General features: G+C 38.9%; 1 protein-coding gene across 6 annotated transcripts in view; it reads left to right on the forward strand.

The window, feature by feature from the left end:
- Window positions 1-16,672, forward strand: part of EFL1 (elongation factor like GTPase 1) — a 136,668-nt gene that overhangs the window by 17,432 nt on the left and 102,564 nt on the right. For all 6 annotated transcript variants that reach the window (XR_012330306.1, XM_073801454.1, XM_019945798.3 and 3 more), the window contains 5 exons: window positions 64-278; window positions 9,891-10,014; window positions 11,745-11,821; window positions 12,558-12,694; window positions 13,709-13,831. Coding sequence is in view for 5 of the 6 variants with exons in the window: in XM_073801454.1 (XP_073657555.1) it covers window positions 64-278; window positions 9,891-10,014; window positions 11,745-11,821; window positions 12,558-12,694; window positions 13,709-13,831 (676 nt within the window). In the remaining variant the exon portion in view is untranslated. The remainder of the gene's footprint in view (window positions 1-63; window positions 279-9,890; window positions 10,015-11,744; window positions 11,822-12,557; window positions 12,695-13,708; window positions 13,832-16,672) is intronic.

Below are 16,672 nucleotides of genomic sequence, written 5' to 3' on the forward strand. Positions count from 1 at the left end.
GTCTCCTGTCGTGGGCGTGCAAAGCATCTGAATGACATTCTGCCATTTTACCATCTCTCCTAGATTAATGCACTCACAGGAGCTCTTTTTACTTCTAAAGTGCTAGAAGAAAGAGCAGAGAGAGAGACTGAATCCCAAGTGAATCCAAATTCTGAGCAAGGAGAGCAAGTGTATGACTGGAGCACTGGCTTGGAGGACACGGATGATTCTCACCTTTACTTCTCTCCAGACCAGGGAAATGTGGTATTTACAAGTGCAATAGATGGGTGGGGCTTTGGGTAAGTGTTTCAATGTAATTAAATCTCTTTGTGGATTTTATATGCAATTGTTTGTTTTGTTTTGTTTTGTTTTTCTGGCGGTACGTGGGCCTCTCACTGTTGTGGCCTCTCCTGTTGTGGAGCACAGGCTCCGGACGCGCAGGCTCAGCGGCCATGGCTCACGGGCCCAGCCGCTCCGCGGCACGTGGGATCTTCCCGGACGGGGGCACGAACCCGCGTCCCCTGTATCGGCAGGCGGACTCTCAACCACTGCGCCACCAGGGAAGCCCCTATCCAATTGATTTTTTAATTAAACTTTTTATTTTGAGATATTGTAGATTCACATACAGTCATAGGAAAGAATACAGAGAGTTCTCTTGTTCCTTTACCTTGTGTCCCTCCAAAGGTAACATCTTGCAGAACTGTAGTGTAATATCACAGCCAGGATATTAACATTGATGTAATCCATCACCATGAAGAGCCTTCATGTTCCGCTAATATAGCCACACCCACTTCCTTCCGAGTTCCAACCCCTCCTTAATGACTAACTCTTCTCTATTTCTATAATTTGTCATTTCAAGAATGTTATAGAAATGTAATTGAATAATATGTAACCTTTTGTGGATTTGATTTTCAGAATAATTCTTTAGAGACATATCTAAGTTGTTACATGCATCACTGGTTGGTTCCTTTTTATTGCTTAGTACTATTCCATGTGTGTTTGTACCACAGTTTGTTTGAGTATTTACCCATTGAAGGACATCTGGGTTTTTTCTAGTTTGGGGCTACTATGAGTAAAGCTGCTGTAAGCATTCATCTGTAGGTTTTCATGTGACCATAAGTTTTCATTTCTCTGGGATGAATGCCTAGAAGGGCATTTGCTGAGTCATAGGGTAGTTGTGTGTTTAGTTTTTAAAGAAACTGTCAAACTGGTGTACCATTTTATATTCCCACCAGCAATGTATGGTGATCCAGTTTCTCCACATCTTCACCCTCATTTGGTATTGTTCCTGTTTTTTTTTCTTTTGTCTTTTTTAGCCATTCTGATAGGTGTGTACTGATATGTTATTATGGTTTTAATTCGCATTTTCCTAACAGCTTGTGATGTTGAAAATCTTTTCATGAGCTGATTTGCCATCTGTGTATCCTCTTGCGTGAAATGTCTTTTTTTTTTTTTTTTTTTGGTATGAGGGCCTCTCACTGCTGTGGCCCCTCCTGTCGCGGAGCACAGGCTCTGGACGCGCAGGCCCAGCGGCCATGGCTCACGGGCCCAGCCGCTCCACGGTACGTGGGATCCTCCCGGGGCACAAACCCGCGTCCCCTGCATCGGCAGGCAGACTCTCAACCACTGCGCAACCAGGGAAGCCCTGAAATGTCTTTTTATGTCCTTTGCCCATTTTGTTTTTGTTCATGTATAATTGACATATTATATTGGTTTCAAGTGTACAACAATATGATCAATATTTGTATATTGTGAAATGATCACTACAGTAAATCTAGTTAGTTTCTATACATAGTTACAAAATTTGTGTGTGTGTGTGATGAGGATTTTTAAGATTGACTCTTAAGAAATTTCAATTATACAATATAGTGTTATTAACTATACCATGCTATACATTACATCCCATGACTGATTTATTTTATAACTGGAAATTTGTACCTTTTGACCCCCTTCACCCACTTTGCCAACCCTCTACTCCCTGCCTCTTGCAACCACCAATCTGTTCTTTGTATCTGTAAGCTGCTTGTTTATTTGGTTTTGTTTTTTAAAGATCATACATGTAAGTGAGATCATGCAGTATTTGTCCTTGTTTTTCTCTGTCTGACATATCTCATTTAGCCTAGTGCCCTCGAAGTCCCTCCATGTTGTTGGAAATGGCAAGTTTGCATTCTTTTTTATGGTTGAATAGTATTCCGTTTTGTGTATATATACTGCATTATCTTTATCCGTTCATGTATCAGTGGACACTTAGGTTGTTTCCATACCTTGGCTGTTGTAAATAATGCTGCAATAAGGTGTTGTGTATATATCTTTTCAAGAGTTTTGGGGGTTTTTTGCATAAATACCCAGAAGTGGACTTGCTGCATCAAATGGTAGTTGTATTTTTAATTTTTTGAGGAACCTCCATAATATTTTCCATAGTGGTTGTACCAATTTGCCTTCCTACCAACAGTGCACAAAGGGTTTCCTTTTGTCCACATCCTCACCAATACTTATTTCTTACCTTTTGTGATAATAGCCATTCTAACAGGTGTAAGGTGATAGCTCATTGTCATTTGACTTACATTTTCCTGATAGTGATGATCAATATTTAGTGATGTTCAGCATCTTTTCATATACCTGTTGGCTATCTGTAGGTCTTCTTTGGAAAAATGTTCATGTCTTCTGTCCTTTTTTTCAGTTGATTGGGTTTTTTGCTATTGAGTTGTATGAGTATTTTGGATATTAACCCCTTATCAGATATATAATTTGCAAATACTTTCTGTTATTCAATAGGTTGCTTTTTCATTTTCTTGACTACCTGCTTCGTTGTATAGTCCTTTGCCTATTTTCTAATTTTTATTTATTTATGTTTTACTTTTGAGCTTTGAGAATTTTTTATATATTCTGGATATTAGTCCTTTGTCTCATACGTGTTTTATAAATATTTTCTTCCGGTCTAGAGTTTCGCTTTTCACCTTAATAAGTGTCTTTCACAGAGCAAAGTTTTTAATTTGAGTGGAAGTCCAGTTTATCGATTTTTCCTTTTATGAATTATACTTTTGGCATTAAGAAGTCTACCTAGCCCTAGATCCTGAATATTTTCTCTCATGTTTTTTCTGGAAGTTTTATAGTTTTCCTTCTTACATTTAAATCTGTGATTCATTTTGAGTTAAGTTTTTGTACAAGATGTGAAACTTGGGTCGAGGTTCATTTTGGGGGCTGTGGGTGTCCCAGTTACTTTGACACCATTTATTGAAAAGCCTATACCTGCTCTATTGAATGTTTTTGTACCTTTGTCCGAAGCAGTTAGACATATTTATGTGGGTCTGTTTCTGAGTATTATATTCTGTTTCACTGATCTATGTGTCTGTCTTTCCACCAATACCACATAGCCCTGATTACTCTAAGTGTATAAATAAGTTTTGAAATTGGGTGGATTATTTCCATCACGTTCTTCTTTTTTAAAATGGTTTTAGCTGTTCAAGGGTCTGTGCCTTTCCATATACATTTTATAATAATCTTTGCCTATATCTGCAAAAAAAATTTTGCTAGGATTTTGGTGGAAAATGCATGGTACAGTTGTATATTAATTTAAGGAGAATTGATGCCTTTACTATGTTGAATCATCTAATCCATGGAGGCTGTATGTTTCTCCATTTGTGCAGATTTTCTTTGATTTCTTTAATCAGCATTTTGTGGATTTCAGCATTTAAGTCCTGTACATATTATATTAGGCTTGCACCTAATTTTTCTTTTTTTCTAGAAATTATAATGGTATTTTTTATTTTGGTGTTCACATCTTCATTTCTACTGTATTGAAATATAATTACTTGATTTTTGTGTGTCGATCTTGTATACTGTCACCTTGCTAAACCTATTCATTAGTTCTAAGAGTTTTTTGTAGATGCCTTGGGATTTTGTACAAGGTAGTCATGTCATCTGCAAATAAGGACTTTTATTTCTTCCTGTCCTGTGCCACTTTCCTTTCTTTTCTTGCCTTATTGCACTGGCAAGAACTTCCAGCACTGTTTGAATAAGTGGGGAAAGTAGACATACTTGCCTTGTTCCCCATCTTTCAGTCTTTCACCAAGAGGTATAATGTTAGTTCTAAGTTGTTTGTAAATGTTCTTTGTCAAGGTAAGGAAGTTCCCCTGCACTCCTTTTTTTTCTGAGTTATTACTATGAATTGGTGTCAAATTTTTTCAAATGCTTTTTCTGTATCAATTAATATAATCCTATGGTTTTTGTTCTTTAACTATTAATATAGTAGATTACCTTGATTTTTGAATGTTCAGCAAGTTTTGCATCTCTTTGTAGATTTTATATACAATTAACTTTTTAAACCTTATTCTTTGAATAAATTCAAAATTCAGAAGGTACAAAAATGCGTACAATGAAAAGTCTCCCACACTATCCCTTAGCTTTTTAGTTCATTTCCCCACAGAAAACTAGTTTGTCCCAGCAGTTTCTTGTGAATCATCTGGAGGTTATTATGCATATATGAGCAAATACATTATCAACTTTTATTATCTACACTAGCAGAAGTTACTGTGGAAAGAAACTAACTATTGAGGGTGTGCATATGCTAGGCGTTGAGCTAGTCACTTAAATTATTTCATTGAATTCTTAGAACACTCCTTTTATTTTATTTTTTTCCAATTTTTTTTAATTAATTATTTTTGGCTGCATTGGGTGTTCATTGCTGTGTGCGGGCTTTCTCTAGTTGCGGCGAGCAGGAGCTACTCCTCTATGGGGTGTGCAGGCTTCTTGTTGCGGTGGCTTCTCTAGTTGTGGAGCACAGGCTCTAGGCGCGTGGGCTTCAGTAGTTGTGGCATGTGGGCTCAGTAGTTGTGGCTCACAGGCTGTAGAGCACAGGCTCAGTAGTTGTGGCACGCAGGTTTAGTTGCTCTGCGGCATGTGGGATCTTCCTGGACCCGTGTCCCCTGCATTGGCAGGTGGATTCTTAACCACTGCGCCACCAGGGAAGTCCCAGAACAATCCTTTTAAATAGGTCTTAATATTTATTATTTAAGGTTCAAAGACATTGATTGATTTGTTAAACATCACTTAGCCACTGAGTGGCATAGCTGTTGTTAAGTTTAAAGTCTGCCTGGCACTGAAGTTCACGCTTTTTTACCATAGTGCTTTTATGGGATCTTCACTATGGAATATAGGGACCCTTGTTTTTTCTAATTGCCCCTTCTGGGTGTGTACACACTCAGGCCAAGTAGTAGTGATATCAGTTTTGAATGTGCTAGGTAATTGATTACATTTCTAACCACAACCATCGCTGACTTGTGAAATCAGAAAATTCAGCGGATTTTTACTTTGAGAAAAATGTCTTCGGCCTGGGTAAACAGTTGTGGGGATATAATGAAATTTACTTTAGTTGTAGACTTAACCGTACATATAATTTGCAGGGATAATAGAACCAGAAATAATGCACCAGGTGAAACCACCCTTGGCTGTTCCTTGTCTTCCTTTTTGCAGGAACTTGCCCTTCAACTTCCTTTTGACTGAACACATTTTGCCTTGGGCAGCATAATAAATTATAATACCATAATTTTTCTCTGCTAGTTTGTAATAAATTATAGATACCTTGGTTTATTTGGTGCCTATAAAGGTTATACCAGACAAATAAATTCAGATAATGGATATATAGTGAAAATGGAAATTACAAACTTGAAAATTTGCACTTTTCATATGTAGTTGATGACTTACCATTGTCATCTTTCTGGGCCTTGTTTCCTCATCTGAAAAATAAGAATATAGGTCTAAGATAATTTCTAAGAATTTCTTTGAGCTAAAATGTACAGTGATTCATTCAGTCATATAACAGGGTCAGACCTATTGATTTCTTAATTTGTAAATTTTGCTAGTGAGCTACAATGTAAGGGGCTTGCCCTTTTCTTGTAATGATTTTCATAAAAAATTGAATGTTTTATGTGAATTTTAGTCTAAATCTCACAAGAAGGAATGGGGAGAGACTTGAATGAACAGAATGAGGGTAACTTCTCACAACTTTGGACATTTTTACGTACTTTCAGTCAATAAATGAATTCCCCTGTATTAGACAAAGTCATCTTTATAGATCTGCTAGTGCCTGTTCTCAACTAGTTGACATGTTAATTTATGGGAAAGGGTTGGTGGAAATGAAAGCACTGGAGACCCATTTCCTTCCAATTTTCCTCTAACATGTCAGTGAATGGGGAAGGTTGGCAACTTCAATAGGGAAAGTTGTCACAAAAAGTGGGAAATGAGTACATTTCAGAATTTAGCAGATGGTTCTATAAACTCTTATATAGTGGGACAGGATTAAGAAGTGTGACTAGTGGCTGTGTGGCCTAAATCTGTCCTGTTAATAGTTGTTACTCCAGGAGAATCTGCTCTGAAAAAGCAGAAACACATTGACTTGTGTGAGTGGCAGCAACGATCTAGTTCCTGATTAAGATAAATAGAGCTGAGGCCCCAACCCTGTAAAACAGGGGCAGGAAAGAAAAGACAAGGAAAAGCCCTTCCTTATAGTTTTGTTTGTCTTTGTGCAGCAGTGTCTTAGAATCCTGCAATTAACATTAATCCATTGGGTACCTTGGACACAAAAGAGTATGTGGCCCAGAAATTTCATACTTGGCCAAGCTGTCAGTCAGGGCAAAAGATTGATAGGTCAGTAGTCTTGGAAAACATGTTCTGCAAATCTTTTCTGAGAATCTTGTTTGAAGTTATTCGGTAGAGGAAATGAATTAAAATAGAATTCAAGAATGGAGAAGTTGTGCTAGAAACTGTCAGTATTTTAAAATTATAACTAATGACAGACACAGGCATAAAAGCACTAAGCAATAATCAAGAAAGGTTTGATGTTTATAAGCAACTTTTGTGGTAACTGGGGGATTGAAAAGAATGCAAAGGATGAAAAACAAGATTTTCAAAGATTTATGTGTCTGTATGTGTATGTATGTGTAAATAAATGATGGACTAGAAAAGGGTTTGAAGACAGTGGTCTAAGCAAATGGCCAATTTCTTACTATAATTTATGATTTTATAGTATGTTTCAGTGTTTGTGAAAATCTTTGTTTGCCACTTTTTGAGTTAAAAGCAAGACATATATCTGACACATTGTTGTAAAGGATAAAAGAAAACATAACGGACTGGGTAGCACAAATCAACAACAACAACAAAAAAATCCTAGAAGCATGAAGAGAAATCTACCTAATCAGAACAGTTATGACAGTAAATGTTTGAATCCCCTGTTGAGGAGATACTGTCTTTTATAAGAAGGATATTTCCAGAAATTTGCTAAATAAAATAAACATAAAGCATAAGGGACTGAGGGTAAACATCAAAGCTTTGGTTCAATATGTCAAACAAATGTGAATAAAAAGAAAGTAGGTTTGGCGATCTTAATGATAAGCAGAGCAGAATTTATGGCAAATGTGGCATAAGGATCATTTTTATATGGGTAATTGGCACATTTCTGTAGTAAAGAGATTAATGATCGTAACAGCAAAGTTCATGAGACAAAAATAGAAGTATAAGTAGAAATCCACAGTCATGTGGTTTTGGGGGGATTGCATCATATCACAGTTTAACATCAAATAGCAACAAACCATATGAATAGCATTATAATTAAAGTCCGGATTTGTTTTAAGTGTCAGTGAAGGATATATAAAAATTGATCCTATGTCAGGCCAACAAACAATTCAAGTTCAAGGAATATAAATTATGTTGAAAGCTTATACAAATCACTCAGTCATTATCTCCAGCGCTAACCATCTAAGAATGGACCTAAGTTGCCAATATGATGATCAAAGTGTTGTATTTATTGAGGACGCAGAGAACATCACTGTAAAGAACAGGGCTCCCTGGTAGAGATAGGCTGGAGAATGTGCTTGGGACCTCAGGCCACAGTAGTTGCCTCCCATTGTCTCCCTCCTGTAGGTCCTGTAATGGATCTGCGAATCTGCATGGAGGATTGTAGCCTGTCTGGAAAGATCAGGTGTTGAGAGATGGAAAGCCCAGGGTGAGATAAGGGTCTGCTGACTTGCCTCTGGAAAGAAGGTTCTGTGCCTTGTTCTAGGTGTACTTAACTTCAGGAAGTCAAGGAGGAATCTTGGCTCTTTTTACTGATCCCTGGAATAGGGAGCAAGACAGAGCTTGCTTCCTTTTTGAGGCATAGGAACTCTGCCCAATAAGTGTTGGCCATTGGCCTTCTTTTTGCTTGTTGAGTAGCCATTGAGGTGGGAGAGAGACCAAGAGTGCTCCTTTCAGCCCTCAAGAGTAGGAAAGCTATGTCTATGGAATGAGGTAAAAATTGGTAAAGAGAAGATGGGTTCCCTCCAAAAAGACGAAAAAGATTATAAATTAATGATATAGTGATACTGGGCTTCCCTGGTGGCGCGGTGGTTGAGAGTCCACCTGCCGATGCAGGGGACACGGGATCTTGCCCCGGTCCGGGAAGATCCCACATGCCACGGAGCGGCTAGGCCCGTGAGCCATGGCCGCTGAGCCTGCGCGTCCGGAGCCTGTGCTCCGCAACAGGAGAGGCCACAACAGTGAGAGGCCCGCGTACCGCAAAAAAAAAAAAAAAAAATGTATATATATAGTGATACTAACATATATAAATAATGTATAAATTATATACATGTTATATATACAATTTATGTATAAATTTTTATATGATAAGTATAAATAAAATAATAATAGAAACTAAAGTTTTAGAAAAGTAAAAAAAACTCTACTAAATAAAAAGCTGTTGGATCAAATGGGAAATAAAGCTTACCATAGTGAATTACTTTGGAAGTGATGGACCTTTGAGGCCATCTCTTTCAGAATGTTAGTAGCTTATAACTGTATGATGTGAATTTTGATTCCTGATGGGTGTTTTTCTCTCCCTTGGACCTCAGCGAGAGGGGGCATTGGTTATTTATCTTCAGCAGTTTCTGTAGCATCTGTTTTTGCTTCTAAGCTGCTGCCTGATGCTCTTCGTATTTCTGGTTCCAACCGTAATTATTAACTTCCACTCCTGCAGCTTTTTATTGCTCCCACCAGGCTTCTATTATCATAAGAGAATATCAACTAATTGGACTTTGTTGTAGTTAAACCCTGGATTCCACAGTTGTTGAATGACAGGTAAAGAATTGTCTAGAATCTGTTAACTTTGGATTCCTTCTGCATTGGAGAATATAGCAGGTGTCTTTTAAGTTGCTGGTACTTTGAGCATTGGACTCAAAACTTAGATTATGTAGGAACATACTGTTCCCTGCAGAAAAGGTATTTTTTCTAGGTCCTTTACCCAGACACTGCAGATGCTGTAATATACAGCATCATTATTTGTCAGGTGACCGCTCTTGTGTGGCTGGGGTTTCCAGTAGAGCAGACCTGGTGCTAACTGGCTTCTCTAAGGGCTGGAGAGAGTTAAGTAAGTGTGTATCTATCTGTTTCCTGTTTAATCCCAGATGCTAAAAAGCCTTTTTTTGGCAGGTTCTGGCTCTAGGGTTTGTTTTCTTTGTGAGCAATAGGTACCTATAGCAGTGAAGGGCTGAAACAAAGTTTATTGTTGGCGTGGCTGCAATGGGCAGCCGGAGCCTCCATTTCCTTGGCCATTATTCCTCTTGTTTTACACATGCAGAATTAAAAAAGGGAGGTATGGCCTGAATTCTAATTCATATGAATTTAGGGGAAGTTGGACAGGAAGCTGGGCTCTGGAATGAGACTGCTTGGGTTTGAATCCCAGCTTCACTTGTTACCTGTGTGATATCTCGTGCTTCATTGTCCTTTTCTGTAAAATGGGGGAGATAATTAGTACTTACCTTGTAAGATAGTTGAAATGACATTTAAAGCACGTTGAACAGTACCTGGCACAGAAACACTCAAGTGTTAGCTGTACTCATTTATGTTGTTATTAATAACGTGAACACTTGCTTTTCTTTCAGAATTGAGCACTTTGCCGAAATCTACAGTCAAAAAATTGGCATCAAAAAGGAAGTTCTTTTGAAAACCTTGTGGGGAGATTATTATATAAATACGAAGGCTAAGAAGATTATGAAGGTTGATCAGGTAATGTGGCATATGTCCCTGTTGATTGTTGGTCCCATTGTTGCCCTATGAAAACCTGTACTGTAACACACCTGTAATTTGGCCTTGTTTTATGGGAGTCAGTTTATGAGGGATTTTCTACTGTATATATTTGGCTAAAGTTCATGTGTCTTATATCCAAGTATTGCTTAAATACAGTTCTTTAGGACTGCCTGGGATTTTTTTTTTGTTTATTTTTTCTTTTTAAGAGGAGCAAAAATCTCAGATCCTGTGCATGTGAACTCGACACATATTTTGCATCAGGCATTTGTGTGTCCCCTTCATAAAGAGACATCTCTTTCAGACATCACTGTGTGGCCCACACTTTATCCCTAGTCTCAGCTGAGGCCTTCTCTCATTGAATGTCAGTCACCATGCTTTGCTGATGTGGAGAGGCAGGTGCTCCCTGGAGCACTTCATTCTATCGATTGAGGTGATGTAAGGCTGCTGAATCACATAGCCTCAGAGGATGCTTTTCTTGAAGATTTTTTTTTAAATGTAAAATTCAGGATTTTATAAATTCATTCTCATTGAAGAGCATATATATTCCCTTAAGAAGGTATTTATAAGTATAAAGCTATAGGAAAGAAAAAATATCAGAAGCCAGCACTGCTAATGCTGTGGTTTTCATTTCTTTCATTCTTTCTGGATAGATACATACATCCCTCAGTTGAGATATTGCTGTTTATATAATATAGCTGCTTTTCTGCTTGACATCATATTGTGAACATCTTCCGTTGCCATTAAAATCTTTCTATAAACAGTGTATTTAAGAAGGAGCCAGTGTATGAAGTGGGAAAAAGCATGTTTGAGAATCCAACTCTGTTTGAATCTCAGCTCCACCACTTACTAGTTCTGTGACATTTGTCTCAGTTTTTTTCATCTGCAAATTGGAGATAGTAATATTTACAGGGTGGTTAGGATAATTATATGAACTATCCAAGAAAAGTCTTTAGAACAGTTCCTGTCACATAAGGACCCTATTACATCATTTACATAATCATTCTACATAAATGTAGAATCTACATAAATCCTGTAAGATTGGACATAGTTTTTATTTCTGTTTCACGAATATTTCGATATTTTAAGTAAAGCTGTGGTGGGCATCTTGATAAATACATTTTTATGTCTTGACAATGAGCTTTTTCTAACCAGGCATTCAAAGGTAATGGCCTAATTTCCCAATACCTTGCCAATAGTTCTTGAGAAAGAGGGTATCAGTTTATATTCCAGCTCTTGTATATTATCCATCTCAAAGTGCTCTTGCTATTATTTTGTACAGTTTGGTAAGAGAAATAATAGGGTTTTTTTTTGTTTTTTTTTAATATCTTCTTCCTTGAAGTTGAACATTTTTCATGTTTAAGAACATTCTTTAGAACAAAGTCCATGGAAATTTTAGAGTGAAGTTTTAGCTCTCAGCTTGGGTATTATGTATTTCTTTGATGGCAGTGAAAGGACAACTGCAGTGATATATCCCCCAAATGGTCTTGTTTGTGAAGTCCATGGTTCCTGGAGGAAGAGAACAGTGGGTTGTTACTGATTGTGGATTATTGGCTTTTTAGAGCATTCTTATAGCTACTTTCCTCCACTTTTCTGTTGAGTAAATATTTTCTGGTAGAAATGAAACACTGATAATAAAACATGTCAAGAATGAATATGTAAGATACCGATGAAATATTCAGAAATTTAAGCCCATTCATCCTTTTTTACAGGCAAAAGGAAAGAAACCTTTATTTGTACAGTTGATCCTGGAAAATATATGGAGTTTGTATGATGCTGTCTTGAAAAAGTAAGGCTGTTATAAATTGTTACATAAATTGGGCAGTATAATTTGCCTCACTTTGCAGTTTGATGAGTCACACTTCAGAAAGCTGAGATAGACTGAAAAAATGAACAGAGCCTTTACAGAGGAGTTGATTACAGGGCTTGGAAACAATTTAAAGGAGTATGTGTAACCCAAGTAAAGGGTGACAGGAGGGAGAGAACAGCCATATTTTATAGAGTGCTGAGGTGAAGAGATATAAAGGATGGAAAGAAACATTAGACTTTTGTTTATACAAACTCAGTCTAAAATAAAATAGTAATTGTAGTAGAAAAGGTGCTTGATATCAAGGATCACTAATGGGGCACTTGGGGGAAAAACTTGCCTGATACAAGTGGAAAAGAATGTTTGCTTCAGTAAATTTCTAAGTTGTTCCAGAGATGGTATAATGATTTTTTAGTATTTATTTATACAGTTGCTTTACCAGTTGACATAGCTTTTTTAGGGAGATTGTGGAATGGTGCTTCATGGGACGTTTTAAAGAAAAGTCCATTTGGAAGTGTATGGGTAGAGGTTGAGCAGTTTTCTCCTGTGGCAGGAGCCCCTTCAAGCATTTTTATTTTTTTGTAGTAAAAGTAATACATTAGGAATACATGTGTCAAACAATGTTGAGTCCCTTTTCCTCACTGCTCCTTTGTGTCTTTATGTGATCTTTCTCTCTCCTCACCCCTCACCCCCCACCCATCCTGTACGTTTACTATAGGGACAAAGAAAAAATTGATAAAATCGTGACTTCTTTAGGATTAAAAATTGGAGCCCGAGAGGCACGGCATTCAGACCCTAAAGTTCAGATCAATGCTATTTGCAGTCAGTGGCTTCCCATATCTCAGGCTGTTCTTGGTATCCTTTATTTTAATGGTTTTTAATGAAATCATAGATTTGACTAAACAAGAAAAACCAGTGTGTTATTGGCAATCTGGAAATCCTCTGAAAATAACGCATTTCCATCCAAAGTCTTCTGGGGTTATTTAAGGTTCCACCATGAAACTATTAAGTACTTTAAAAATGAATATATTAATATTAACTAGGACTAATACTAATATCAACCTGAATGTTCTTAAAAAATGTTTTTAGTTTTTGTTTAGTAATCTGTAAAATAAAAACTTTTAGCCTAAGTTTTACATATAAGTAGATAATTTAGATGTTTGTGTTAGGATCACTGGTTCATTTTATTTATTTATTTTTGAATTTTATTTTATTTATTTTTTTATACAGCACTGGTTCATTTTAGACCCATATTTTCATTAGCTTGTTGATACTTCCTCTCACATTAGTGATTCCAAAAAGACTTGATTTTCAATGGCTTACATTAACTAAAGTGATTTTATAGATGAATTTAGACTATCTTCTCTTCCTTGACCTGTGTGTACTCAGCCGTACCCCTGCAGTGGGCTGGGGGTGTAGTGTCCTGGGAGTGAACCAGCAGTGGATCTCAGAGCTGTGATAGACACATACCCCTACAGTGACACTCGCTCTGGTGGGGGACCTTCTTGTATCATAGCTTGTGGCTGATGGTTGTTTTATACCAGTTTATGAAACCGCATAAAAGATTTTGAGGACTTAAAAGGTCACAGTTAGCCGTGCTCCTAAGTTCTGTTGTCCTTCCTCACTTGTTCCGTAGGATGTCAGTGTTAGAATATCTATCATGAGGATCCTTTCTGGGCTCTAGAGTGTCCATGAACTCCCTGAAATTGTATCCATATTTTGAGATGTGGTATATGGCGTAGTGCTGCCTTATAGCCCAGGCATCTCATAGACATACATTGTTACCTCAGTATTTAGTGCATACTGTGACTCTCTGCCATGGCGGAGGGCACTTGCTCAAGGTTTTGAGTCCTTAACAGCAGACTTCAGCTATGGTGTGTCAGAAACTTCCTAGTCCCCTTGACATTACAGCCGAGAGAGTGGAGAAACTGATGTGCGCAGGATCGCAAACATTTGATTCTCTTCCACCGGAAACCCAGGCACTGAAAGCAGGTGAGGTAAAGATGAACACAGCAGGTAACATATTTTTGAGTCCTAAGTCCAGACTACTCTAGACCAATTTGCTAAATGCTAGTTTGCTAAATGACCAATTCCACAGACAAACAATTTCAGAAACATTTCACCAGTTGCCTTTTGTTTTCTAACATTTCAGTTTTGCTGGAGCCATTTTGCTCTGCCAGTGGAGTGGGGATACCAGAGGCTCTGAGACCGCTACCTTTTGCCCTGGTCACGTTTCATAATCTTATAATCATGCTGTATTCCATCCCCCTAAATAGCCAAGAGTGTGTTCCTAAAGTGCCACAGCACCACCATGGCTGTGTCCCCAGGGACTGTGGCAAAGGGATTTCAGGGGCTGTGCTGCTCTTTCTTTTTTTTTTCTTTTGCGGTACGCGGGCCTCTCACTGTTGTGGCCTCTCCCGTTGCGGAGCGCAGGCTCCGGACGCGCAGGCTCAGCGGCCATGGCTCACGGGCCCATCCGCTCCGCGGCATGTGGGATCTTCCCGGACTGGGGCACGAACCCGTGTCCCCTGCATCGGCAGGCGGACTCTCAACCACTGCGCCACCAGGGAAGCCCAGTGCTGCTCTTTTGAAGCCCCGTATATGCGCTCCCCAGGAGAGGGATCCTCCCGTTCCAGGCTCCGTGTGGCTCCATGAAGTTCATGTGTATGTACTCACTTTCTCCTGTCCTTTTTCTCCCAATCTACTGACTTTGTAGCCCCTGCCCCCCAAGTCACTGCTGTTCTCAGGGCCACTGTTGACTGTCCTTTGTTATATCTTTCAGCCAGTTCTCAATCCTCATCTGACTAGATCCGTCACTACCATTTGACATGGTCGATCACTCCTTCCTCCTTGAGTCATTTTTTTCCTTGACTTCTAGGCTTCCACATACTCCTACTTTCTCCCTGTCTCCCTGGCTATTTATTCTTTTTTTATTTTTTTTTTTAAAAAACAGAAGTCAAACAAAAGTTTAATAACATATATACATGGGACAGACCCAGGAAAACAGAATAACTGGCCAAAACCCTCACCTTAAATACTGTGAGTGGTTTAGGACTTCAAAGGGGAGGAAGGCAATTCACATGAAGATGGAAAAGCAAAAGTTTGGTTGAAAAGAATGTTTGCTGGGCTGTGCAGAGACTCTGGGACACAGAGTGGACTCTGATCTCTAGGTCCTTCCAGTTTTCCCCACCACACCTGTCCCATATTCTTTGCAGTGATAGCTGCATATTCTTTTCTGGTGATAGCTCTATTCCGGGACCAGGTCCTTTATCTAAATTCTTTAGACAGCTAAGGGGACATAAAAAGAAAGACTTCTGAGTCTTCTGCTTCTTAAAAATAATCAGCCTAAATTAATCCTCATGCCAGAGAAACACATTCTGGGGTGGCAAATTTTGCTCTTCAACAGTTCTCCCTTTGAAACGTCTTCAAGGAGTGTCACAGTCCAGAAGCTGAGTTCGTAGATTGTTCCATCTCATTAAACCAGTCTCAGTCCTGACAGTAAGTCTGTCTAGTTAAATTCATCTCTGGAGGCAGTGATGCAGGTGGGCTCTCAAAGTTAGGCTTATAAGGTGCAAGCAATCGGGTCTTATAAGAGGCATTTCTGTGGAGACAGAAGAAAAAGGTTAATGGTTGGAGCAAATTATAAACCAACTTCTGAACCTAGGAGGCAGCCAGTCAAGATTTCTAGATGTCAGAGTCAAGTATCATCTGCATTGTGAAATGTCGTCGATGATGTCTTTGAGTGTTCAGGTAAACTTCCTGAGCGGCTTACACAGCAACGGGCCTGAAGATTGTCTAAACATGGGATGTTGTGTGGTGGTCTCTCTCAAGTGTATTGCAGGTTGTTCAGCTTCAGTTTGCAGGGCTTCAGGAAAGGGGCAGCTTTGGTTCTCAGTGATTCCGAATCAAAAGTGGGAGAAAAATTGGAAATGTGACTTTGGAGAGTTGTAGCCAAATATTTGAGGAAACTAGAAGAATTCAGGATCCAGTCCAGTTTACCAGTAGAAAAACAAAACCTCGAAGATGATAACAGAACTAAAATCGAATATCCACAAGTGTGTATTATAGTTTCTATTGAAACATAATTTTTTTTTCTCTGAAATCACCTTCATTTCTACCCAAGATAGCCAAATTAAGACTAATTTGTTTGCAAAGTAAGTTTAGTTTCATTAAACTTGGCCTGATTATTTTTATAGGTCCAGCAAGAATAGCAGCTGACCATATAGGCTCTTTTAAATCTGCTTTACTGGAACTTTTCATAAGGAATTTCCAGATTGAACTTCTAATAGTCTCTTGAGGCTCCGGACGCGCAGGCTCAGCGGCCATGGCTCATGGGCCCAGCCGCTCCGCAGCATGTGGGATCTTCCCGGACCGGGGCACGAACCCATGTCCCCTGCATCAGCAGGCGGACTCTCAACCACTGCGCCACCAGGGAAGCCCTGGCTGTTTATTCTTAATCTCTTTTTCCAGTTCCTCTCCATCTCCCTGACTTTTTAACTGTGGGATACCCCAAAGCAAGGCTTAGTCTTTGGACCTCATCTGTTTTCTACCTGCTGATCTTGTCCAGTCTCAAGGCTTTACATGACAACAGCATGCTCTTAATTCCCACATTTATCTCATGCCCCTGCATCGAGTCCATCTGCAAATCCTGTTTACTCTTCCTTTGAAATATATCCAGAACAACTACTTTTCAACATTTCCACTTCTGCCTCCGTGGGTCCTCCCTGGACCATGATCTCTCATCTGGTTATTACAATAGCTTTCCAGCTGGTATCCCTGCTGCTGTTCTTGATAGCCTTTCATGTTTTCTCAACACTGCAGCCAGGGTGATCC

This window comes from Tursiops truncatus, chromosome 2, assembly GCF_011762595.2.
Source record: "Tursiops truncatus isolate mTurTru1 chromosome 2, mTurTru1.mat.Y, whole genome shotgun sequence".
NCBI lineage: Eukaryota > Metazoa > Chordata > Mammalia > Artiodactyla > Delphinidae > Tursiops > Tursiops truncatus.